The sequence below is a fragment of the Salvelinus sp. IW2-2015 genome, linkage group LG15 (genome assembly GCF_002910315.2).
Source record: "Salvelinus sp. IW2-2015 linkage group LG15, ASM291031v2, whole genome shotgun sequence".
Lineage (NCBI taxonomy): Eukaryota > Metazoa > Chordata > Actinopteri > Salmoniformes > Salmonidae > Salvelinus > Salvelinus sp. IW2-2015.
Genome location: NC_036855.1, coordinates 47,532,843 through 47,559,713, shown reverse-complemented (window position 1 = coordinate 47,559,713; position 26,871 = coordinate 47,532,843). Strand labels below are relative to the sequence as shown.

At 41.9% G+C, this 26,871-nt stretch overlaps 1 protein-coding gene across 1 annotated transcript in view; it reads right to left on the bottom strand.

The window, feature by feature from the left end:
- LOC111974393 (protein kinase C-binding protein NELL1) overlaps positions 1-26,871 on the bottom strand; it is a 372,315-nt gene that overhangs the window by 61,211 nt on the left and 284,233 nt on the right. Inside the window, exon 12 of the mRNA XM_070447366.1 lies at positions 8,584-8,679. Coding sequence (XP_070303467.1) covers positions 8,584-8,679 — 96 coding nt within the window. The remainder of the gene's footprint in view (positions 1-8,583; positions 8,680-26,871) is intronic.

Below are 26,871 nucleotides of genomic sequence, written 5' to 3'. Positions count from 1 at the left end.
AATTGCCATTCCAAACCAGGCKGTCCACTTAGCTATTGTCCACATAGATGATCTAGCTCTGTACCACCTGCCCTGGGACAGACTGGACACTGAGATAGAAATTCCTGATGCCTTTGCAAAATGCACTCTTGAATTGGCACCTACCATTCAAGACCAAATTCTTTGAGGTACCAATGGTCATTGATCTTAGTCAACTTAATGACAGCCTGGTAATCAACCCCGCTGACAACGGCGCGCAAATACTGGTCCGTCACCTGCTCGTGGACAATGCCTGACATTATTTTGTCCACGACCATGATCCTTGGTTTCATTGCCCTTGGTGTGTGTTAGGACAATTAGACAAGTGTCCTAATAGAGTCATTTATGATTTGTAGGGGTCCAGATTTTGCAGATCTTTCAGAACATCAGCTGACTGGATTTGGGAGAAGGAGAAATGGGGAAGGCTTGGGCGAGTTGCTGTGGGGGGTGCAGTGCTGTTGACCGGAGTAGGGGTAGCCAGGTGGAAAGCATGGCCAGCCGTAGAAAAATGCTTATTGAAATTCTCAATTATAGTSGATTTATCGGTGGTGACAGAGTTTCCTATCCTCAGTGCAGTGGGCAGCTGGGAGGATGTGCTCTTATTCTCCATGGACTTTACAGTGTCCCAGAACTTTTTTGAGTTTGTGTTGCAGGAAGCAAATTTCTGCTTGAAAAAGCTAGCCTTGGCTGTTCTAACTGCCTGTGAATATTGGTTTCTAACTTCCCTGAAAAGTTGCATATCACGGGGGCTGTTTGATGCTAATGCAGAACACCACAGGATGTTTTTGTGTTGGTTAACTTCTTGAGGGCAGGGGACAGCATTTTCACTGTCGGGAAAAATATCATGCCAAAAMTCAACTGCTTGCTACTCATCTCCAGAATATAAGATATGCATATTATTAGTAGATTTGGATAGAAAACACTCTGAAGTTTCTAAAACTGTTTGAATCATGTCTGTGTGAATAACAGAATTTATGTAGCAGGCAAAACCCTGAGGACAAACCATTCAGAATTTGTATTTTTTTTATGTCACTGTCTTTTCAATNTCGACGGAATTAATCGAACAAAAGGACCATTTGTGATGTTTATGGGACATATTGGAGTGCCAACAAAAGAATTTCGTCAAAGGTAAGGCATGATTTATATTTTATTTCTGCGTTTTGTGTCGTGCTTGCAGTGATGAAATATGCTTCTCTCTTTGTTTACTTTTGTGCTATCATCAGATAATAGCATCTTATGCTTTCGCCGAAAAGCTTTTTTGAAATCTGACATGTTGGCTGGATTCACAACGAGTGTAGCTTTAATTTGGTATCTTACATGTGTGATTTAATGAAAGTTAGATTTTTATATCATGTTATTTGAATATGGCTCGCTGTATTTTCCCTGGCTATTGGCCGGTGGGACGTTTGCGTATTAAAAAAAAATAACCAGGCATCCTCTTCTGACGGGATGAGGTCAATATCCTTCCAGGATACCCGGGCCAGGTCGATTAGAAAGGCCTGCTCGCTGAAGTGTTTCAGGGAGCGTTTGACAGTGATGAGTGGAGGTCGTTTGAATGCTGACCCATTACGGATGCAGGCAATGAGGCAGTGATCGCTGAGATCTTGGTTGAAAACAGCAGAGGTGTATTTAGAGGGCAAGTTGGTTAGGATGATATCTATGAGGGTGCCCGTGTTTACGGCTTTGGGGTGGTACCTGGTAGGTTCATTGATCATTTGTGTGAGATTGAGGGCATCAAGCTTAGATTGTAGGATGGCTGGGGTGTTAAGCATGTCCCAGTTTAGGTCAGCTAGCAGCACGAGCTCTGAAGATAGATGGGGGGCAATCAGTTCACATATGGTGTCCAGAGCACAGCTGGGGGCAGAGGGTGGCCTATAGCAGGCGGCAACGGTGAGAGACTTGTTTTTAGAGAGGTGGATTTTTAAAAGTAGAAGTTCAAATTGTTTGGGTACAGACCTGGATAGTAGGACAGAACTCTGCAGGCTATCTCTGCAGTAGATTGCAACACCGCCCCCTTTGGCCGTTCTATCTTGTATGAAAATGTTGTAGTTAGGGGTGGATATTTCAGAGTTTTTGGTGGTCTTCCTATGCCAGGATTCAGACACGGCTAGGACATCCGGGTTGGCAGAGTGTGCTAAAGCAGTGAATAAAACGAACTTAGGGAGGAGGCTTCTAATGTTAACATGCATGAAACCAAGGCTATTACGGTTACAGATGTCATCAAAAGAGAGCGCCTGGGGAATAGGAGTGGAGCTAGGCACTGCAGGGCCTGGATTCACCTCTACATCACCAGAGGAACAGAGGAGGAGTAGGATAAGGGTARGGCTAAAAGCTATGAGAATTGGTCGACTAGGACGTTCAGAACAGAGAGTAAAAGGAGCAGGTTTCTGGGGGCGATAAAATAGCTTCAAGGTAGAATGTACAGACAAAGGTATGGTAGGATGTGAATACAGTGGAGGTAAACCTAGGCATTGAGTGATGAGAGAGATATTGTCTAGAAACATCATTGAAACCAGGTGATGTCATCACATGTGTGGGTGGTGGAACTGAAAGGTTGGATAAGGTATAATGAGCAGGGCTAGAGGCTCTACAGTGAAATAAGCCAATAAACACTAACCAGAACAGCAATGGACAAGGCATATTTACATTAAGGAGAGGCATGCTTAGCCGAGGGATCATAAGGGTCCAGTGAGTACTGAGGTTGGTTGGGGTCACGGCGATTCAGACAGCTAGCCGGGCCATGGGTAGCAAGCTGGCAGAAGATGGAGGTCTGTTTTTAGCCACCTCGTGCGTTTCCGTCGGTAGATTAGTGGGGTTCCGTGTGGTAGAGGGGACCAATCGAATTGGCAAAATAGTTATAGTTATAGTGGCCCAAGAAAATTGTCCGATAGACCTATTCAGATAGCAGCCGATAAGACAGCTAACGATTAGCGGGCCGCAGATGGGCGTTCAGGTTACGTTGCGACGGAGGGGCCAATTGGGTAACTCCCTCGGGCAGATGACGTCGGTAGTCCAGTCGTGAAGGCCCGGGGGGGCTCCGCATCGTCAGCAAAACGGGTCTGGATAGGTGATTGTAGCCCAGGAGTGGCTGATGGAACTCTTCAGCTGGCTAGCTCCGGAATAATTTATGTTTGCTCCGGGACCGACGTTAGCCAATAGTCACTCGGGTAGCAGCTAGCTAGCTGCACGATCCAGGTGTAAATGTCCAGAGCTTGCGGTAGAAATCCGGGGATATGGAGAGAAAATAGGTCCGGTATGCTCTGGCCTGAGTCGCGTTGTACAAAACTGCCGATAGCTTTTCGAGCTAAAGGACAGCTGATGACCGCCAACCGTGGTTAGCTGAATACTAACATTAGCCAGTGAACTGGCTAACTTCTGGCTAGCTTCTGTTGTGGATTTCAGATTTGAGGTGAAAAATATATATATATATTTTTTTTTTAATTGGTGAGGCGGGTTGCAGGAGTGTGTTTTGAAGTTGAGTTTTTTGAAAAAAAGATGCAAAGAGAAGATGTAAATATATATATACACGGGACACGACAAGACGAGGACAAAGGACGTCTGACTGCTATGCCATCTTGGATAGATATGCTGTGTGATGAACTGAACAACAACATAAACCGAACAAGTTCCACAGAAATGGAATAATGTGTACATGAACAAGGGGGGTWGTCAAAATCAAAAGTAACAGTCAGTWTCTGGTGTGGCCACCAGCTGCATTTAATACTGCAGTGCATCTCCTCCTCATGGACTGCACCAGATTTGCCAAATCTTGCTGTGAGGTGTTACCCCACWCTTCCACCACGGTACCTGCAAGTTCCTTAACATTTCTGGGGGGAATGGCCCTAACCCTCACCCTCCGATCCAACAGGTCCCAGACGTGCTCAATGGGATTGAGATCCGGGCTCTTCGATGGCCATGGCAGAACYCTGACTTTCCTGTCTTGCAGGAAATCACGCACAGAATGAGCAGTATGGCTGGTGGCATTGTCATGCTGGAGGGTCATGTCAGGATGAGCCTGCAGGAAGGGTACCACATGAGGGAGGAGGATGTCTTCCCTGTAACGCACAGTGTTGAGATTGCCTGCAATGACAACAAGCTCAGTCTGATGATGCTGTGACACACCACCCCGACCATGACGGACCCTCCACCGCCAAATCGATCCTGCTTCAGAGTACAGGCCTCGGTGTAACACTCATTCCTTCGACAATTAACGCAAATCTGACTATCATTCCTGGTGAGACAAACCGCGACTCATCAGTGAAGAGCACTTTTTGCCAGTCCTGTCTGGTCCAGCGATGGTGGGTTTGTGCCCATAGGCAACGTTGTTGCCGGTGATGTCTGGTGAGGACCTGCCTTACAACAGGCCTACGAGCGCTCAGCCAGCCTCTCTCAGCCTATTGTGGACAGTCTGAGCAGTGATGGAGGGATTGTGCTTTCCTGGTGTAACTAGTGCAGTTGTTGTTGCCATCCTGTACCTGTCCCGCAGGTGTAATGTTCGGATGTACCGATCCTGTTTTTTATTTTACCTTTATTTAACTAGGCAAGTCAGTTAAGAACAAATTCTTATTTTCAAATCTTATTTTCACCTGTGCAGGTGTTGTTACACATGGTCTGCCACTGCGAGGACGATCAGCTGTCCGTCCTGTCTACCTGTAGCGCTGTCTTAGGCGTCTCACAGTACAGACATTGCAATTTATTGCCCTGGCCACATCTGCAGTCCTCATGCATCCTTGGAGCATGCCTAAGGCACGTTCACGCAGACGAGCAGGGACCCTGGGCATCTTTCTTTTGGTGTTTTTCAGAGTCAGTAGAAAGGCCTCTTTAGTGTCCTAAGTTTTCATAACTGTGACCTTAATTGCCTACCGTCTGTAAGCTGTTAGTGTCTTAACGACCGTTCCACAGATGCATGTTCATTAATTATTTATAGTTCATTGAACAAGCATGGGAAACAGTGTTTAAACCCTTTACATTAAAGATCTGTGAAGTTTTTTACGAATTATCTTTGAAAGACCTGGGTCCTGAAATAAGGTGTTTCTTTTTTTGCTGAGTTTATATGGGAGGCAGGCAAATGCCTTTCACTGAGCTGTTTAAAGACTGACAGGGGTGAGACAGCACATTTTAATTTATCTTATTTTGTTGTTTGCAGGTGCACTATCCTTTTGACCCTATGCAGCCAGGTCCCATCTACTTTTTAACTCCTTGCATGTGTGGCTTGTTTGGTGTCTGCTGTGAAGGAATACCACAACAAGTGAACTACTTGATTGATGAAGGAATGTCATCCAGCAAAGGCAGCAACGRAGTCATCAACTACATACACCATTTCTTCACCAACTACGGAGTTGAGGAAACGCGTGTGGTCCTGAAATGTGATAACTGCAGTGGCCAAAACAAGAACAAGTTTGTGCTCTGGTATTGTGCCTGGCGGACCATGCACAAGCTCCACCCCAGTGTGGACCTTCACGTCCTGATCAGAGGCCACACCAAGTTTGCCCCCGACTGGTGCTTCGGCCTCATCAAGCAGCGCTACAAAAAGACCAGAGTGAACACTTTGTCCAGATTGCTGGTGTTGTGAAGGACAGCACTGTGACAGGGGTCAACATCCCACAGCTGGCTGGACTGGAGGATGGTACAGTGCTGGTGGAAAGCTATGTCTGGCAACAACACCTCCATACTTCAGACCTCTGCCACAGATCAAGCAGTACCAGCACTTCAGGAGAATATCATTTTCATTGCATTGTATGAGGTTATTCTTCTTATCTAAAGTTAGGAGGTGAATTGATGTTGTGTAAGGTTATAAGGTCTTACATTTCTTTTGTTATTTCCTGTTTTACAGCTTCGATGCTCTTGAACCTGGTGTTGATGTCGCCAAGGAGCTTTCGGACTCAGTCAGGACCAGGTTTCAGCTGCTGCTCAACGCTGACACCCTTCCTCCCAAATATGGTCTGCTGTACAAGCAGCACATGGACTGGACACGGCTAGACAAACGTATCTATTTGAGAAGATCAGGGAGTTTTGCGACAAAGAGGCTATGGACATCACATTTCCTGCACCAAAGTCAAGGGCAGGACATTAACAGGCTCTCCAAATATAGACTATCTTGTTCATGCATGGTTCGGACGAACCAGTTCGTCGCTCGGGGCGAGTTCCCAGTCATCAGCACCATCTGCATTGGCACTATTCACATGACTCTCTCCACTTTACTTCTGATTGTATGAATATAACTACCTCATCTATCACCAGTATCACTGATATCGTTATTGAAATTGTTCTTGTACATACTGTATATTATTTTGTTCTTTCTCTACTGGCATTGACCGTTGTTCTTTCTTTCTTTATATTGACACTATTTATTTTTGATATTGCTACGATGCAAGTAACCATTTCGCTGTACCGTTTACACCTTCTCTAGAGACCCATCCACTTAGCAAGATGTGGCTGGGTTTTACAGCATTTCGTTCACATGACCCATCAATTTAGATACGTGTGTCTGGGTAAGCGGCATCTAATATTTTTATCTGGACACTTTCTGTTCACCTGGAATTGTTCCTTATTGTAGGCTACTACTTTTACCACTTTTAGTCTTAATCTTTTCTACACTACTCACTGTTTAGCACATGACCTCACATGTGAATCCTTAAAGAGATGGCTGGGGCTGGCTTAAGAGGGTGTGAACAATGCTGAATGGGTGTAGACAAAGAAAAGCTCTCCAGTAGGTGTACCAAAACATTCAAGGGCCATTTTCTCAAAAGTAGGGTTACAAGTTTATCAACTTTCATAGCAGAATTACTTTCCCATTGTTCCTCAAATGCAGTGTATGAAATACCATGTTGTAGCTCTGTGTCTCTGATTTTATCCAATGTAAAAAACACAATTTCAAATTTTGACTGAATCAAGGCGGTTGGTCACAAATGGTCAGTCATCCAAACAATGTCATAAATCATGATTGAGTCATCACGCTGTGCTCCCACACCAGCCAGTCAAGAGTATCACCTTCTCTCATTCTTCCACTACATGACTGCCATGAGAGTGATATGCACAGTATCGAACTGCAGCCCCCCAAACGATTCATTCTCAAGTTTGCGTTTGTTGAGCAGAGGCTGGGTATGTTTGGGTTCTACAAAGCTGTGTCCATCATAACATTCACTATTCAATTAATTGCATTAAGTCTTGCACCATGCGATCAATTATCAGTTCTAAACATGTATTTTTCTTCTCTATTCTGCCTGCAGCATGATCTACTATGTTCCCTTGTGCACATAATACGCAGTTGCTGGTCGGAGCACATCTCCAGAGCCACTGAGCTGGAGGATCACGTATTAATCCTGCTGTAGAATTTATTTCGGCCAGCAGGTGAAACGAACGAATGAAGTGAACGAGTCGCTCTGAAAAATGAATCATGAATCATGACTCTTGAGTCAGTAAAAAGAGTTGTTCAAAAATGACGGCACTGAATGCAGGTTGCAGGTGATTAAAAGTTCAATTTGTTGGATATCCTCACTCCAACATGAATTACACATCACTTTGCAAGCCAGCGTAATGTGACTTGCAGGCTTGATGTGGCTTGTTCAAGACCACTTTGCTAGGGTGTAACTAGGCCCTTAAAGAAAGGCCTTTTGTTATACACTGAGTGTAAAAAAACATTAGGAACACATTTCCATGACATACTGACCAGGTGAATCCATGATCCCTTATTGATGTCATTTGTTAAATCCAATCAGTGTAGATGAAGGAGAGGAGACCGGTTAAAGAAGGATTTTTAAGCCTTTAGACAATTGAGATGGATTGTGTATGTGTGCCATTCAGAGGGTGAATGGGCAAGACAAACGATTTAAGTGCCTTTGAAACGGGTATGGTAGTAGGTGCCAGGCGCACAGTTTGGTATGTCAAGAACAGCACCGCCCTATGGGACTCCTGATCACGGCCGGTTGTGATACGGCCCGGGAACAAACCAGGGTCTGTAGTGACGCCACTAGCACTGAGATGCAGTGCCTTAGACCGCTGTGCCACTCGGGAAGCAATGGAGTCAACATGAGCCAGCATCCCTGAGGAATGCTTGACACCTTGTAGAGTCCATGTCCCAACAAATTGAGGCTGTTCTGATGGCAAAAGGGGGTGCAACTCAATATTAGGAAGGTGTTCCTAATGTTTTGTACACTGTGTATGTAATGTATTGTCATATAGAGTTTAAAGATAACAATCACTTTGAAACCATACAAAAACTATGTGTCTGTTGCTAACAAATGGTAACTACAATTCACTATAAATGCTAGTCACTCTGGGAAATATGCAAATAAGGTCGACCCAATTCTTAAGTTGAATTCCATGTTCACTCAACCTAAAATTCTAAAGTTGAGTGAACATACAATTCAACTTGAGAATATATGTAGGTTCAGCTATATGGCCACATGTTGAGCAAACTCACAAACCTATTGCAGCTGGTTGCCTTACACTTACAGTTGTACGTTGAATCAAAGTCAATGCTATTTTGTTGAGCAAACTCACAATCCTATTGCAGCTGGTATGTTCAATCAACATATATATATATATATATTTCTACAGTCATACCTGTCTCACAGTGGAGTCCCGTAAAGCCTGAGGGGCAGACGCAGGTGTTGGGTGACACACAGGTACCTCCGCTCCTACACCCCTCCTCACAGAATGCTGGAGAGAAAGAGAGAGAGAGAAAGTAGAGAGAGAGAGATAGAGAAAGAAGCAGGGAGAGAGAGAGAGAAGCACCAGCATCAGGCTACTGAAAGACAGGCTGGCTCTGTTAGAGGAATGAGTTACTGAGCTAAAGGAGCAGCATCCCAGACACAGAGCTTCTACAGGACCAGATCAACCAGTGCAGGACCCAACTGAAGAACTCTGTCCAGGAGTTGAGAGAGAGCCTTACCACAGCGCTTGAGGAGGTAAAAGCCACCATGAGGAGAGAGCTAGTYCAGGTAAAGGAGGAGATGGCAAGGGAGTTGTCTGTCAATAAGAGGGGGCTGCAGCACAGAGAACAGACTATAGAGACTCCTAGAGAGAAGCTGCAGCCCCTCACCGCCCCCCATACCGACCGCCCTTTACCCACACCCCCAGTCAGCAAGGAGGCTCACATGGGGACACTTACTACAGAGAGAAGCTCTCTAGTCCCCCGTGACACACCCCTCCTTGTACACAGGCCCTGTGTACCCCAGCCCCACACCGTAAACCCACTACTCTGGTAAAACCCACTGAGGTAACAATGGATAACAGCAAACATTTGTTCTATCTCACTCTTAAGAACTTAGTAGTTAGTAGTTACTGTATTTCTGCTATTCCTTCTTTTGCAACATGAAAATCACTATCAGTTAGCATGTGGAACATTCAAGGCATAAACTCAACCTTTGGACTGGAGTTTAAAAAACAATTTAACGATGTTGAATTAATCATTCTGCAGGAGACATGGTGTAAGGCAGACATTGTCACTCACTGTTCCACAGGCTACAGAGAGGTAATTGTGCCGTTACAGAAACACAGCTCTGTCAATAGAAGCAGAGACTCTGGAGTGTTGATCATTTGGTACAAATCCGAGCTATAAAATCGAATTGATCCCCTCAAAATTGGTAAATATCACATTTGGTTAAAACTTAGAAATGAACTTGTAATTGTAATATGTGTTCCATTGCGCAATATATATCCCCCCACAGAATCCCCATATTACTCAGAGGAGATATTCCCCACCCTTGTGGAAGAGACATGCCATTTCCAGGCCCAGGGAAATATGCTCATCTGTCATGACACAAATGCGCGCACAGGAACACTATCTGTCCTAACGACCACACGAGGGAACAGCTTTATTACAGGCCATACTGTTTCTAACTGTCTTAATCTTCCCCATAGAAACAACAGTGAAAGCACCATCAACAAAAACGGAAGGGATCTGTTGCAGCTCTGTCGAAGCAGTAAAAAAGAACAATACATTCAGGCTAACGGCAAAAGAAGCACAACTGCAATTGATAAAACTATTTTTTTTAAAGACCACAGATGACAACTGGTTTGATGCAGATTGTAAAATTATGAGGAAAAAACTTAGAACACTATCAAACCAAAAGCACAGAGACCCAAATAATGGTGAATTACGCCTTAATTACTGTTAAGCTTTAACTCTATAAACGTACAGTCAGAAACAAAAAAGCACAGTACAACAGCAAGCAGCTGACACTAATTGAGAAGACCATAAACACAAACAACTTCTGGTCAAATTTGAAAAATAATTAAATAATCGAAACTAGAGGAATTAGCGATACAAAATGGTGACATATGAACAGCCCACATTAAAACACTCTACAACACCGTTCAAACTGATGCAAACGCAGAACAATGCCAAATTCATGAGAGGTTGAATGGTTTACAAAAAGCTATAAAGGACAATCAAAATCCATTGGACTCCCCAATTACGGACCTGATGGCATCCTAAATGAGATGCTCAAATTCATTAGTGCAAAATTTCAATTGGCTATATTAAAACGGTTTAATTTGATCCTGAGTGTAGGTTATTTCCCTGATATCTGTAATCAAGTACTCATAACCCCAAACTTTAAGAACAGAGACAAATTTTACTCTAACAATTACAGAGGCATTTGTGTGAACAGTAACCTGGGAAAGGTTTTCTGTAGTATTATAAATGTAAGAGTTCTAAACGTCCTTAATCTTGGGTAAAAACCAAATTGGATTTATACCAAAACATCCCACGACTGATTATATTTACACCCTACACACCCTGATAGATAAACAAATCCACCAAAATGTACGCTTACTTTATCGACTTCCAAAAACCATTTGATTCTATTTGGCATACAGGACTGTTCTACAAAGTTATTGAAAGTGGTGTAGGTGGTAAAACATATGACAATTAAATCAATGTACTCTTCAATATTTACATCAATGAATTGGCCACTTTTCTAGAAAAATCCTCAGCCCCTGGTGTTAGTCTCCACAATTCAGTGGTTAAATGCCTGTTCTTCGCAGATGACCTGTGCCTGCTGTCACCCACAGCACATGGCCTACAGCAGTTCCTGGACCTGGTAGAGCAGTACTGCCAGACCTGGGTACTGGCAGTAAATCCCCAAAAGACAAAAATAATGATTTTCCAGAGAAGGTCCAGACCAAAGTTCTCAATTGCTACAAAATACATAGAGTACTGTACACACTACAATTACTTAGGTTTAAAAATAAGCTCAACTGGACACCTTAATGAGGCAGTGAATGAACTGAGAAAGAAAGCATGTAGGGCATTCTACGCCATTAAAAAACGAATTGAAATGATAATACCTATTCAAATTTGGCTAAAACTAATTGAATATGTCATTGAACCAATTGCAACTTATGGTAGCGAGATGTGGGGTACACTTGCAAAACAAGATGTCACACAATGGGGCAAACACCCAATTGAAACCCTGCATGCGGAATTCTATAAGATTATGCTACAGGAGACCTACAAACAATGCATGCAGGGCAGAATTAGGCCAATATCCACTTATAATAAAAACTCAATAAAGAGCAATTAAGTTTTGGAGACACCTCAAATACAGTGACCCCCTCTCATATCATTACCAAGCCCTGCAATGCCAAGAGCTGAGCAAAGAAAAGAGTCCCCTCATCCAGCTGGTCCTGGGGCTGAGTTCACAAACCTGTTCTACTAACACACTGAAGCCTCAGGACCAGAACATCCAATCAATCAGAGCTAGATTGTCACGACTTCCACCGAAGGTGGCTCCTCTCCCCGTTCGAGCGGCGCTCGGCGGTCGTCGTCACCGGTCTACTAGCTGCCACGATCCCTTTTTTCTTTTCTGTTGGTTTTGTCTTGATTGTTTTCACCTGTTGCTTATTTTGGTTCATCAATGGTCTCTTTAAACTTCCAGTGCCCGCCTGCTTTTGTGCGGGCTTATTCCTATTGTCAGTGGTGAAGTTGTTTTTCTCCTGCATAATTTGTTGTATGTTATTTCGTGGTTTTTGGAGACATACCTGATTTATGGTCGTTGCCTGATTGTTGGCTAGACCAAGCGAAATAAACGCATCCATTGGAAGTATTGCTCTCTGCGCCTGACTCTACACCCACCACTCCTAGAACTCCGTGACATAGATAGAAAAAGGGCATGGTAGAGGAAGGGAAGGCTGGGTTCTGTAAGCACTTAGTGACACCATTGTGCCCAAAAGGTTAGTGGAGAAAAGTTTGACAGTGTGCAGGTCTCAATTTCTTTCAGAAAGTAATTAATGACAGGATTTGAAAGATGAGTCTAAATGGGAAAAAACCTCTTCATAGTGTTGTGTGTGTACACATTTTACTGCACACTACACAAACACGACAGGCCCCCTCACACAGGCCCCCTCACCCCTCACCATCCATTTGCTCACATAATGATCACCCCGGTTCCGGCATAAAAGCATTCTCAATATGCAAACTGATACATCAGTGCAATAAACAACCATGCAGCACTGTGCCAAAACCCATTAGTGCTGTTCATTTGACTGGATCCCCTTACAAAGAAGTTATATCAGGCCCCTCATTAAGAGCCTGATTGTACTAATACACCTCGCACTTAAGAATGAATTACACTTACATTGACTCAGTGTATCTACTTGTCTAATTATCATTTTACTGCAATCAGCATAAAGGGGGTGTAAGGGAGAGATTCCCTCCACCACAGCAGCTCCAGTGACCTCCAGCTCAACCCCCCCCCACTGCCTACCTGAGACTGTTGCTGATTCACTACTTTTGGAGACACGCTTATATAAACAGCTTTGCTATTTGACTTTCGATTAGAGTCCTAGATTGCTTTCCAGCACCGGGTGGTGTAGGAACCGACTGGATCATCACGGCTCCTTGATAACTGGCCCGTTCATGCTTGTTGAGCGACCAATGGAAATTCCTGTAATTCCGAGTTCTTCCAAATCCACCAAACAAATAACAGCATTACGATTCCACCCTAGGAAATGGAATTGACTTAATTAGTGCTGGGATGACTGTTGCACATCCCTTTAATGTACTGTATTAAGAGATTGTCAGCCCTCTTCCTTATGATCCTTATCTCTAATTGGAAGCATAAATTAGGGGGACAGACGGAGAGAGGATAGTCAAGCCCGACCGACTCGCTCTGTTCAAACACAAATGAATGTCGGAGGAGAGCAGGGAGAGCACGGTCACATTTTATAGAGTGGTCCTGGATACATTATCCTAAATACATTCATCAGTAGTAATGGAGGCGCGTCAGCAGTCATTTACATCAGTGGTATAAAGTACTTAAGTAAAAATACTACTTAACTCGTTTTTTGGGGTATCTGTACTTTACTATTTATATTTTTGACAACTTTTACTTCACTACATTCCTATAGAAAATATTGTACTCCATACATTTTCCCTGACAACCAAAAGTAATTGTTACATTTTCGATGCTTAGCAGGACCAGAAAATTGTGAAATTCACACACTTATCAAGAGAACACATGGTCATCCCTACTGCCTATGATCTGACGGACTCACTAAAAACAAATGCATCTTTTGTAAATAATGTCTTGGTGTTGGAGTGTGCTCCTGGCTATCCATAAAAATAAAAATAAATTGTGCCGTTTGCTTTTAAATAATTGGTCATTTTAATTCTACATTTGATACTTAAGTATATTTTAGCAATTACATTTGATACTTAAGTATATGTAAAACCAAATAATTTTACCCAAGTAGTATTCTATTGGGTGACTTTCACTTTTACTTGAGTAACTTTCTATTAAAAAGGTATCTATACTTTTACTCAAGTATGAAAATTGGGTACTTTTTCCACCACTGATTTAGATAATGGACGGTAAGTTCTCTTTACTCTTAGCCTACATGCTGTGGTGGTTGACACCTCAGTAGTGGCGGTGGCAGGAGGAGACACTCCACTAACAAATTCTGCAAAGGGTCTGAATACCTACAGCACCAGTCAAAAGTTTGGACACACCTACTCATTCAAGGGTTTTTKTTTAWTTTACTATTTTCTACATTGTAMAATAATAGTGAAGACATCAACACTATGAAATAACACATATGGAATCATGTAGTAACAAAAAAGTGTTAAACAATATATTTTATATTTGAGATTCTTCAAATAGCCAGCCTTTGCCTTGATGCCTTGGCATTCTCTCAAACAGCTTCACCTGGAATGCTTTTCCAACAGTCTTGTAGGAGTTCCCACATARGCTGAGCACTTGTTGGCTGCTTTTCCTTCACTCTGCGGTCCAACTCATCCCAAACCATCTCAATTGGGTTGAGGTCGTGTGATTGTGGAGGCCAGGTCATCTGATACAGCACTCCATCACTCTCCTTCTTGGTCAAATTGCACTAACACAGCCTGGTGGTGCACTGTATTACCAAAAGGGGTTCTATCAGTTGCTTCATACYGTCAGTGCCGAGTGAAAGTCTATACATCCCTTGCACAGTTTCCCCATTTTTCTGCCTTAAAATATTATCTAAAAAGGGAAAACCTACTCCACATGTTCAAAGTGAAAGAAACATTATAGAACATTTTACATTTACATTTTTGTAATTTGCCAGACGCTCTTATCCAGTGCGAATTACAGGAGTAATTAGGGTTAAGTGGCACATTGACAGCTTTTTCACCTAGTCGGCTCGGGGATTAAAACCAGCAACCTTTCAAACCAGCAACCCAACGCTCTTAACCGCTAGGCTACCTGCCGCCCAGAACAACAAAAACTCCCCAGTGCTTGGAAGGCAGCCACAGTGCATTGTTTATTTAAAACGGGGAGATCAATCTGATCCTTGTGGTTATAGGCCAATATCCTTGTGGTTATAGGCCAATTTCTATCTTGCCCTGTTTCTCAAAAGTGTTGTAAAAACTTGTCAATCAACTGACTGACTTTCTTGAAGTCTCTTTGGTATGCAATCTGGTTTCTGCTCAGGTTATGGATGTGTCACTGCAACCTTAAAGGTACTAAGTTCCAGTGAAGCATWATGACATTCTAGACAATTCTGTGCTTCAAACTTTGTGTCAACAGTTTGGGGAAGGCCCTTTCCTTTTTCAGCATGACAATGCCCCRGTGCAACAATGTTTGTTCTGAATTGTCTTATACAGTATCTGAGAGGTATAGAGAGAGATGACACAAAAGTGGTAGGCCTGACAACAATGAGACAGCCTATAGGGAGGAGGCCAGAGACCTGGCAGTGTGGTGCCAGGACAACAACCTTTCCCTCAATGTGAGCAAGACAAAGGAGCTGATCGTGGACTACAGGAAAAGTAGGAACGAACAGGCCCCCATTAATATTGATGGGGCTTTAGTGGAGGGGGTCGATAGTTTCAAGATCCTTGGTGTCCACATCACCAACGAACGATCATGGTCCAAACACACCAAGACACTTGCGAAGAGGGCACGACTACACCTTTCCCCCTCAGGAGACTGAAAAGATTTGTCATGGGTCCCGAGGTCCTCAAAAAGTTCTACAGCTACACCATCGAGAGTATCCTAACTGGTTGCATCATCGCCTGGTATGGCAGCTGCTCGGCATCATGCTTACGGCCCAGTATATCACTGGGGCCAAGCTTCCTGCCATCCAGAACCAATATACTAGGCAGAAGAAGCCCGAAAAAATTGTCAAAGACTCCAGTCACTCAAGTCATAGACTATTCTCTCTGCTACCGCAAGGCAAGTGGAACCGGAGCACCAAGTCTAGAACCAAAAGGCTCCTTAACATCTTCTAGCCCCAAGCCATAAGAATGCTGAACAATTAACTAAATGGCCAACCGGAGTATTTACATTGACCCCCCCTTTGTTTTTACGCTGCTGTTACTCGCTGTTTATTATCTATGCATAGTCACTTTACCCCTACCTACAAATTACCTCGATTAACCTGTACCTCCGCACATTGACTCGGTACCGGTACCCCCTGTATATAGCCTCATTGTCGTTATTGTTATTTTGTGTTACTTTTTATATTATTTTCCACTTTAGTTTATTTAGTAAATATATTCTTAATTCTATGTCTTGAACTGCATTYTTGGTTAAGGGCTTGTAAGTAAGAATTTCACGGTAAGGTATACACCTGAAACATTGATGTAATTAACCCTTTTTATTCATTTTTTTAACCGGGGGAGCTTCAAATTAGTCTTGTGAGGCCTGTGGGCGTCTTAGAGCAAAAAACAACTGACATGTATGTTTTCGTGAGAGTGTAATCTTTCCATTGAGGGGCCATAATAGGCCAAACCGTTAACTTCTTATGTCTGGGGGCAGTATTGAGTAGCTTGGATGAATAAGGTGCCCAGAGTAAACTGCCTGCTACTCAGTCCCAGAAGCTAAGATATGCATATTATTAGTAGATTTGGATAGAAAACACTCTGAAGTGTCTAAAACTGTTTGAATGATGTCTGTGAATATAATAGAACTCATATGTCAGGCAAAAACCTGAGAAAAAATCCAACCAGGAAGTGGGAAATCTGAGGTTTATAGGGTTGCCTATCCAATATACAGTGTCTTTGGGGTCATATTGCACTTCCTATGGCTTCCACTAGATGTCAACAGTCTTTAGAACCTTGTTTGATGCTTCTACTGTGAAGAATGAGGGAAGGAGAGCTCTTTGAGTCAGGTGTCTGGCATGAGCTGACCACGCGCGCTCCCGTGAGAGCGACCTGCGTTCCATCGCATTTCTGAAGACAAAGGAATTCTCCGGTTGAAACATTATTGAAGATTTATGTTAAAAACATCCTAAAGATTGATTCTATACATCGTTTGACATGTTCCAACTGTATTGGAATTTTTTGACTTTTCGTCGGACCTGCGTGACATCAATTTGGATTTTGGAACTAAACGTGCAAACAAAAAGGAGGTGTTTGGACATAAATTATGGACATTATCGAACAAAACKATTTTTTTTTGTGGAACTGGGATTCCTGGGAGTGCATTCTGATGAAGGTKATCAAAGGTAAGTTAATATTTATAATACTATTTCTGACTTCTGTTGACTCCACAACATGGCGGATATCTGTATGGCTTGTTTGGGCTCTGAGCGCTGTACTCAGATTATAGCATGGTGTGCTTTTTCGGTAAAGTTTTTTTTAAATCTGACACAGCGGTTGCATTAAGGAGAAGTTTATCTAAAGTTCCATGTATAATACTTGTATCTTTTATCAATGTTTATTATAAGTATTTCTGTAAATTGATGTGGCTCTCTGCAAAATCACCAGATGTTTTGGAGGCAAAACATTACTGAACATAACGCGCCAATGTAAACTAAGATTTTTGGATATAAATATGAACTTTATCAGACAAAACATACATGTATTGTGTAACATGAAGTCCTATTGAGGGTCATCTGATGAAGAATATCAAAGGTTAGTGATTCATTTATCTCTATTTCTGCTTTTGTGACTCCTCTCTTTGGCTGGAAAAATGGCTGTGTTTTTCTGTGACTAGGTACTGACCTAACATAATCGTTTGGTGTGCTTTCGTCATAAAGCCTTTTTTGAAATTGGACACTGTGGTGGATTAACAACAAGTTTATCTTAAAATGGTGTAAAATACTTGTATGTTTGAGGAATTTTAATTATGAGATTTCTGTTGTCTGAATTTGGTGTCCTGCACTTCACTGGCTGTTGTCAAGTCGATAATCCACAAGAAGATAAACCAGCCTTTAGTCTTGAATTTTTCATTGTTAATTACATGGCCTCACATGTGAATCCTGAAAGAGATGGCTGGGGCTAAGGCTTAAGAGGGTGTGAACGATGCTGAATGCATGTAGACAAGGAACAACTCTCGAGTAGGTTTACTAACAAATTCAATGGCAATTTTCTCAAAAGTGAGGTTACAAGTCTATCAACCTTCAAAGCAGAATTACATTCCCATTGTTCCTAGGGGTAGGGGTGATACACAGAAGATAGCCTTATTTGGTAAAAGACCAAGTCCAAGAGAAATGACAGTCCATCATTACTTTAAGGCATGAAGGTTAGTCAATCCACAAAATTTCAAGAACTTTGAAAGTTTCTTCAAGTGCAGTCGCAAAAACCATTAAGCACGATGATGAAACTGGAGCTCATGAGGGCTGCCACAGGAAAGGAAGACCCAGAGTTACCTCTTCTGTCCATGGTACTCAACATCAAGTTTGCGGACAACACTACAGTGGTAGGCTTGATTACCAACAACGACGAGACGCCTACAGGAGAGGAGTGAGGGCCCTCGGAGTGTGGTGTCAGGAAAATAACCTCACACTCAACGTCAACAAAACAAAGGAGATGATTGTGGACTTCAGGAAACAGAAGGCCATAAAGATCATCAAGGACAACAACCACCCAAGCCACTGCCTGTTCACCCCGCTATCACCCAGAAGGCGAGGTCAGTACAGGTGCATCAAAGCAGGGACCGAGAGACTGAAAAAACAGTTTCTATCTCAAGGTGTTCTACACCACTAACATTGAGTGGCTGCTGCCAACATACTGACTCAACTCCAGCTCACTTTAATAATGGAAATTGATGGGAATTGATCAAAAATGTATCACTAGCCACTTTAAACAATGCCACTTAATATAATGGTTACATACCCTACATTACTCATCTCATATGTATATACTGTACTCTATATCATCTACTGCATCTTGCCTATGCCGTTCTGTACCATCACTTATTCATATATCTTTATGTACATATTCTTTATCCCTTTACACTTGTGTGTATAAGGTAGTAGTTGTGGAATTGTTAGGTTAGATTACTCCTTGGTTATTACTGCATTGTCAGAACTAGAAGCACAAGCATTTCGCTACACTCGCATTAACATCTGCTAACCATGTGTATGTGACAAATAAAATTTGATTTGATTTGAGATACAGAGTTGTACTCTTGCAGTTGGTACCGTAAAATAGCCAATAGTGTATCACATAGTCCACAGGTACAAAAGTGTACCTTTTAAAGCATACCTTTTGAAAAGTATGTGAATAGTATCTAATAGATTCCAGAGAGCCAGATTGTGTCTTCGTCCCAAATGGCAACCTATTCCCTATATAGTGCATTTCTTTTGACCGAGACTTTAACGCAAATAAAGCGCCATTTGGGATGCAAACAGTGTTTGAATGATGRAAAAGTGTGATTTTATACATGGTTCAGACGAGACGAGAAAAACAAAGTCTCATTCTGTATATAATATAATTACTTTTCTGTGAATATGATTTGATTGCGTCGTGGGAAAACGGTATTCAAAGACATTAATTGCCACTTCATATCTAATCAAATTCGGATTCAATCATAATAGTTCATGCATTCATTTGATGAAAAACACGTATAACTTAATTAGGAATGAAAATGCCGATGTCAAAGGCATTTATTCATTCTACATCCGTGAGATTCTATGTTTGCAGATAATGATTGCTCATCTAAGGCCATTAAAACAATTAGTGAGACAAAATGAAGGCCCAAATTCACTACGCATCTGCAGTGGTACAAATCTACCTCTGTTTCTTTCAGGAGGGAACACAACATAAAGAGAAGATAATAAAGCAAAGTTAAATTTAATATAGATACGATTTTAAGGTCAAGCGTAAATTAAGAGGATTTTATAATTATATACCTTTGCAGTTGGTCTTTTATTGTCCTCTGAAAATAACATATGCAAACTTGGCATAAGTGAAAATATGAATTTCCTTTGCACCTATACATTTATTCTATTTCCACAGCGAATCGGAAATACACTCCATGATGATTGGTCTAGTGATGTCTAAAGTTCATTATACTTCCTGAGATGCCTTCCAGTGTGTTGCTAATATCCCAAATAACCATTTCTCACAAGACAAGCCGAGCCCAGCTGTACTGGACTTGCCCATGATGTATTATTGTAGTGGTTCAGTTAGCAATCTTGATATACAATTTTGCCAATTCAGTTAACTGTTATTGGCCAATCTTGGCTATAGAGGTGCAAACATGGCTGCTATGGAGTAATGTGATGCCATTTATGCGTTTTAGCTTAAACCGTTATGGCCCAACTCTATAATTCAGACAAAAACACTTGAGGGGCTCAGCAGTCAGAGACCAACACCTTGGCTACACTGGCCGTGCTCGTGCGTCCGCAAGCGTCATCGCATGCATATTGAAGTTGTCTATCCCCACCAGATGCACTCACACTAAAAACAAATGAATATGTTGATTTAACATACCACTGTGGTACAACCAGTTACAATAGGATTGGAGGTTTGCTGAACAACATTTTCACACAAAAACATTTTGTTGTGAGTTTGCTCAACAAAATGTTTGTTGAGCAAACTCACCATCCTATTGCAGCTGGTTGTCTGACAATTGTACGTTAAATCAACCCCCCCTTTTTTACAGTGCATGATAAGTTATAATACAAAACATCAGCTGTGAACCAACTGAATTAATTTGGGGTCAAACACGCATGAAAAATGTATGGACATTTASCGAGCTGGCTGCTGCTAACTAGTTCGTCCTGGGTAATAAACATTGGGTTGTTATTTTACCTTAAATGCATGTGGTATTTGTATTTATTATGGATCCCCATTAGCTGCTACCAAGGCAGCGGCTACTATTCCAGTGTCCAGCAAAACTAAGGCAGTTACATACAATTAAAAAAACATTTCACAACACATTAAGTGTGTGTCCTCAGGCCACTACTCTACTACCACATATCTACAATACAAAATCCAAGTGTACATGAGTGAATAGTGCATACGTTATCATGTATACGTGTCTGTGGCTGTGTGTCTCTTACGTTCACGCTGTTCCATGAGGTGTATTGTTTTCATATTTTACTGCTTGCATGAGTTAGTTGATGTGGAACAAAATTCCATGTAGTCATGGCGCTATCTAGTACTGTGTACCTCCCATAGTCTGCTCTGGACTTGGGGAATGTGAAGAGACCTCTGGTGGCATGTCTGAGGGATATGCATGAGTGTCTGAGCTGTGTGCTAGTAGTTTAATAAGACAGCTCGGTGCTTTCAACGTGTAAATACCTCTCACAAATACAAGTAGTGATGAAGTCAATCTCTCCTCTACTTTGAGCCAGGAGAGATTGAGATSCATATTGTTAATGTTAGCTATCTGCGTACATTTAATGGCCAGCCGTGCTGCCCTGTTCTGAGCTACTTGTAATTTTCCTAAATCCCTCTATGGGGCACCAGACCACACGATTGGACAGTAGTCCAGGTGTGAAAAAACTAGGGCCTGTCGGACCTGCCTTGTTGARAGCATTGTTAAGAAGGCAGAGCAGTGCTTTATTATGGACAGATCTCTCCCCATTTTAGCTACGGTTGTATCAATATGTTTTGACCATGACAGATTACAATCCAGGGTTAGTCAAAGCAGTTTAGTCTTTTGAACTTGCTCAATTTCCACATTATTCATTACAATAAATAGTTGAGGTTTAGGGTTTAGTGAATGATAGGATAAACTTATTTCTTGCCACCCATTCTGAAACGGAGTGCAGCCCTTTGTTGTGTTGCAGTGATTTCACTTGCTATTGTAGCTGAAGTGTATAGTGTTGAGTCATCAGCATACATAGACACAGGATTTACTCAGAACCATTGGCAGGTCATTAGTAAAGATTTGAAGAAGTAAGAGGTCTAGACAGCTGCCCTGTTCATTGCCTAACTCTACCTGGATTATGTTGGAGAGGCTTCCATTAAAGAACACCCTCTGTGTTATGTTAGACAAGTAACTCTCAATCCAAAATATAGCAAGGGATGTAAAGCCATAACACATGTTTTTRGAGCAACAGATTATGATCGATAATGTCAAAAGCTGCACTGAAGTGTAAGTGTGTAAGTGCCGTACATGTTAAATGCTTTTCTCTATAAGTGTGCTGAAAATTTGGAGTTCATTTACTGTGAAATAGAAGTGTACAGTGCCTTGCAAAAGTATTCATCCCCCTTGGTGTTTTTTCTATTTTGTTGCATTACAACCTGTCATTTAAATMGATTTTTATTTTAATTTCATATAATGGACATACACAAAATAGTKCAAATTGGTGAAGTGAAATGAAAAAAAATGATTGTTTCAAAAAATTCWATWAAAAAAAAAKCTGAAAGGTGGTGTGTGCATATGTATTCACCCCTTTGCTATGAAGCCCCCAAATAAGATCTGGTGCAACCAATTACCTTCAGAAGTCACATAATTAGTTAAATAAAGTCCACCTGTGTGAAATCTAAGTGTCACATGATCTCAGTATATATACACCTGTTCTGAAAGGCCCCAGATCTGCAACYCKACKAAGCAAGCGGCACCATGATGACCAAGGAGCTCTCCAAAGAGGTCAGAGACAAAGTTGTGGAGAAGTACAGATCAGGGTTGAGTTATAAAAAAATATCAGAAACTTTGAACATCCCACGGAGAACCATTTAAAACCATTAATAAAACATTTAAAGAATATGGCACCACAACAAACCTACCAAGAGAGGGCCGCCAACCGAAAACTCACAGACCAGGCAAGGAGGGCATTAATCAGAGAGGCAACAAGAGACCAAAGATAATCCTGAAGGAGCTGCAAAGCTCTGCAGCAGAGACTGGAGTATCTGTCCATAGGACCACTTTAAGGCGTACACTCCACAGAGCTGGGCTTTATGGAGACCATTGACCAGAAAAATGCCATTGCTTCAAGAAAAAAATAAGCAAACACGTTTGATGTTCGCCAAAAGGCATGTGGCAGACTCCCCAAACATATGGAAGATACTCTGGTCAGATGAGACAAAAATTTAGCTTTTTGGCCATCAAGGAACATGTATGTCTGACGCAAACCCAACACCTCTCATCACCCCGAGAACCCTATCCCCACAGTGAAGCATGGTGGTGGCAGCATCATGGTTTTCATCGGCAGGGACTGGGAAACTGGTCAGAATTCAAGGAATGATGGATGGCGCTAAATACAGGGACATTCTTGAGGGAAACCTGTTTCAGTCTTCCAGAGATTTGAGACTGGGACGGAAGTTCACCTTTCAGCAGGACAATGACCCTAGGCATACTGCTAAAGCAACACTCAAGTGGTTTAAGGGGAAACATTTAAATATCTTGGAATGGCCTAGTCAATGCCCAGACCTCAATCCAATTGAAAATCTGTGGTATGACTTAAAGATTGCTGTACACCAGCGGAACCCATCCAACTTGAAGGAGCTGGAGCAGTTTTGCCTTGAAGAATGGGCAAAACTCCCAGTGGCTAGATGTGCCAAGCTTATAGAGACATACCCCAAGAGACTTGCAGCTGTAATTGCTGCAAAAGGTGGCTCTACAAAGTATTGCCTTTGGGGGGTGAATAGTTATGCACCCTCAAGTTTTCTGTTTTCTTGTCTTATTTCTTGTTTGTTTGACAAGAAAAAATATTTTGCATCATCAAAGTGGTAAGCATGTTGTGTAAATCAAATGATACAAACCCCCTAAAATCTGTTTGGAAAATAGGAAAAAACGCCAAGGAGGGTGAATATTTTCACAAGCCACGTATCTGGTCAAATACCATTTTTTTCTAAAAGTTTACTGAGGGGTGGCAACAGGCTTATTGGTCAGCTATTTGATCCATCAAAGAGTGCTTTGCTATTCTTGGMTAGCGGAATCACTTTTGCTTCACTCCAGGCCTGAGGGCACACACTTTCCTGTAGGCTCAGATTGAAGAGTTGGCAAATAGGAGTCACAATATTGTTAGCCATCATCCTCAGTAATTTTCCATCCATCCAAYTTGTCAGACCCAGGTGGCTTGTCATTGTTGATAGACACACAAAATATATCACCTCTTCAACACTCACTTTACGGAATTCAGAAATACAATGCCTATCTTTCATAAATTGGTGATTTATGCATTGGTGTGTAGGTTCAGAATTTGTTGTCGGCATGTCATGCCTAACATAATTGCAAAAGGGTTTTCTAATGATCAATTAGCCTTTAAAATGTTTAAACTTGGATTAGCTAACACAACGTGCCATTGGAACACAGGAGTGATGGTTGCTGATAATGGGCCTCTGTATGCCTATGTAGATATTCCATAAAAAATCTGTTATTTCCAGCTACAATAGTAATTTAGAACATTAACAATGTCTATACTGTATTTCTGATCATTTGATGTTATTTAATGGACAAAAAAGGTGCTTTTCTTTCAAAAACAAGGAAATGTCTAAGTGACCCCAAACTTTTGAATGGTAGTGTACCTCTGTTGATATCACATTACCAAGCATTTCACACATATTATCCAATTACTGACTGTTAGCACTTGGTGGTCTATAGCAGCTTCCCACAAGAATGGGCTTTAGGGGAGGGAGGTGAACCTGTAGCCATTTTACTTCAACAGCATTTGACATGAGCTCCTCTCTAAGCTTTACAGGAATATGACTTGGCAACACCTCCACCATTGGCATTCCTGTCTCTTCTGAAGATATTGAAACCATGTATTGCTACTACTGTATCAGAGATATTCAGTATATGAATGTTATTTCTTACTAAAAGTTATCAATTTCATGAACCTTGTTTATTAGGCTACATATGATAATGTGGCCTATTTTTTTGCACTTTTCTGGGATTCTTGATTGTTTTTGTTGRATTTACTGGGAGGCTTAACAGGGGTAGACATGGCAGTGCAGGGTGAGATGCACACAGTGGAATACCTACTAGGGCAAACAACCTCGGTGCAAAAGTATAACTCAGGTTCATTGGCACATGATTACCTCATACAATAGCTGTAGGATTGGCAGAGGCATTCAGGGGAGTCAGAAAGTATTCACACCCCTTGGCTTTTAAAAAACATTTTGTTGTGTTACAGCCTGCATAAAAATAGATTACATTGACATTTGTTGTCACTGGCCTACACACAATAGCCCCAAATTAAACTTTGAAGTTATGTTTTTAAACATATTTACAAATGTYTTAAAKATGAAAAGCTGAAATGTCTTGAGTCAGTAAGTATTCAATCCCTTTGTTATGGCAAGCCTAAATAAGTTCAGGAGTAAACATRTGCTTAACAAGTCACATAATAGTGGCATGGACTCACTCTGTGTGCAATAATAATGTTTAACCTGGTTTTTGAATTATTACCTCATCTCTGTACCCCACACAAACAAATAATTGTAAGGTCCTTCGGTCGAGCAGTGAATTTCAAACACGGATTCAACCACAAACACCAGGTAAGTTTTCTAACGCCTCGCAAAGAAGGGCACGTATTGGTATAAAAAACATTGAATATCCATTTGAGCATGGTAAAGTTATTAATTACACTTTGGATGACGTAACAATACACCCAGTCACTACAAAGATACAGGCGTCCTTCCTAACTCAGTTGCCAGAGAGGATGGAAACCGCTCAGTGATTTCACCATGAGGCCAAGGGTGATTTTAAAACAGTTACAGAGTTGAATGGCTGTGATAGGAGAAATCTGAGGATGGATCAACAACATTGTAGTTACTCCACAATACTAACCTAATTGACAGAGTGAAAAGGAAGCCTGTACCAATATTCCAAAACATGCATCCTGTTTGCAACAAGGCATTAACATTATACTGTTAAAAATGTGGCAAAGCAATTCAGTTTTTGTCCTGAATACAAAGTGTTATGTTTGGGACAAATCCAATACATTACTGAGTACCACTCCATATTTTTAAGCATAGAGGTGGCTGCATCATGTTCTGGGTATGCTCATAATTGTTAAGGACTGGAGAGTTTTTCAGGATAAAAAAATAAATGCAATGGAACTAAGCACAGGCAAAATCCTAGAGGAAAATGGTTCAGTCTGCTTTCCACCAGACACTGGGAGAATAATTCCCCTTTCAGCAGGACAATAACCTAAAATACAAGGCCAAATCTACACTGGAGTTGCTTACCAATAAAATAGTGAATGTTGCAGAGTTACAGTTTTTACCTAAATATGCTTGAAAATCTCTGGTTGAGCATTACTTTCACCTTGTCAATCACAACCTTATTCATTGGGGATACTCAATAATACTTTTTTTCTTATTGGCTGTTCATCTGTGATTTGGATCGTGTGGGTTGCCTCCTGTGTTTGTCCCAGTCGGTCTCGACAGACTTTTGCCCATTGGTGCAGGAGATTATGTAAGGCCATTGGTGCAGGAGATTATGTAAGGCTTCCTTGGTGGATGTGTCCAATTCAGCATTTTCCACATGAGCCTTGATGCGGCTGTCTCTCAAATGGTCACTGGGGGGTGCTGCAAGATATAGCCCTACCACTGATGATCCTTCACAGCTGGGCTCATCCCATCCGACCTACTCCTGCCGTCCATGTCGCACTCCATACATCTCTCCAAAAGTTGAGTAATGTGCCAGTCTTGCACAGGAAGTCCAGACCCAGCACAATGGAGAAGGCCAGGTGTGACTTGTGCATTACAGAAGGTGTTCACCAACCATAAGTCCTCATGGAAAGTGTAAAGCAGTTTTGTCCATTGGCCAAGACAAATTCTTGCTCAGAGCATGCGGTCAGAGAGTCTTGGGGTTTCTTTATAGAGGGATTCCTGCAACAGAGGGAATGAACACCATGTGTACAAAAATACTTTGCACTTTATCCCCCCGCACCATCATAGGAACTACGATCTTGGTCAGGGGTCGTCTTCCCTGGTTATTAGAGCGTTCAGGCAAAACTGCATTCAGATGGACTTTGGATCTTAATCCTTTGCCTCCATCTGGTGGGCACTTTCCCTGGTCCTTGCTGGGCTTTTGGGTTTTGAACTGCTCTTTGCCTGCGATAGCGTTCACCCAGTTCCAGTAGGTGGACTGGCCTGACCAGACAGTTTCCATGAGGGTCCCAATCCGCACAAGCTCATCAACTGTGTGGGCTGTCCTTCTGAGAATGCTGGCCAATTTCGGGTTACAATTTCAGAGTATCAGATTGAATATTTATTCTTCATGTGTGACCATGTGTCCAGCGCAT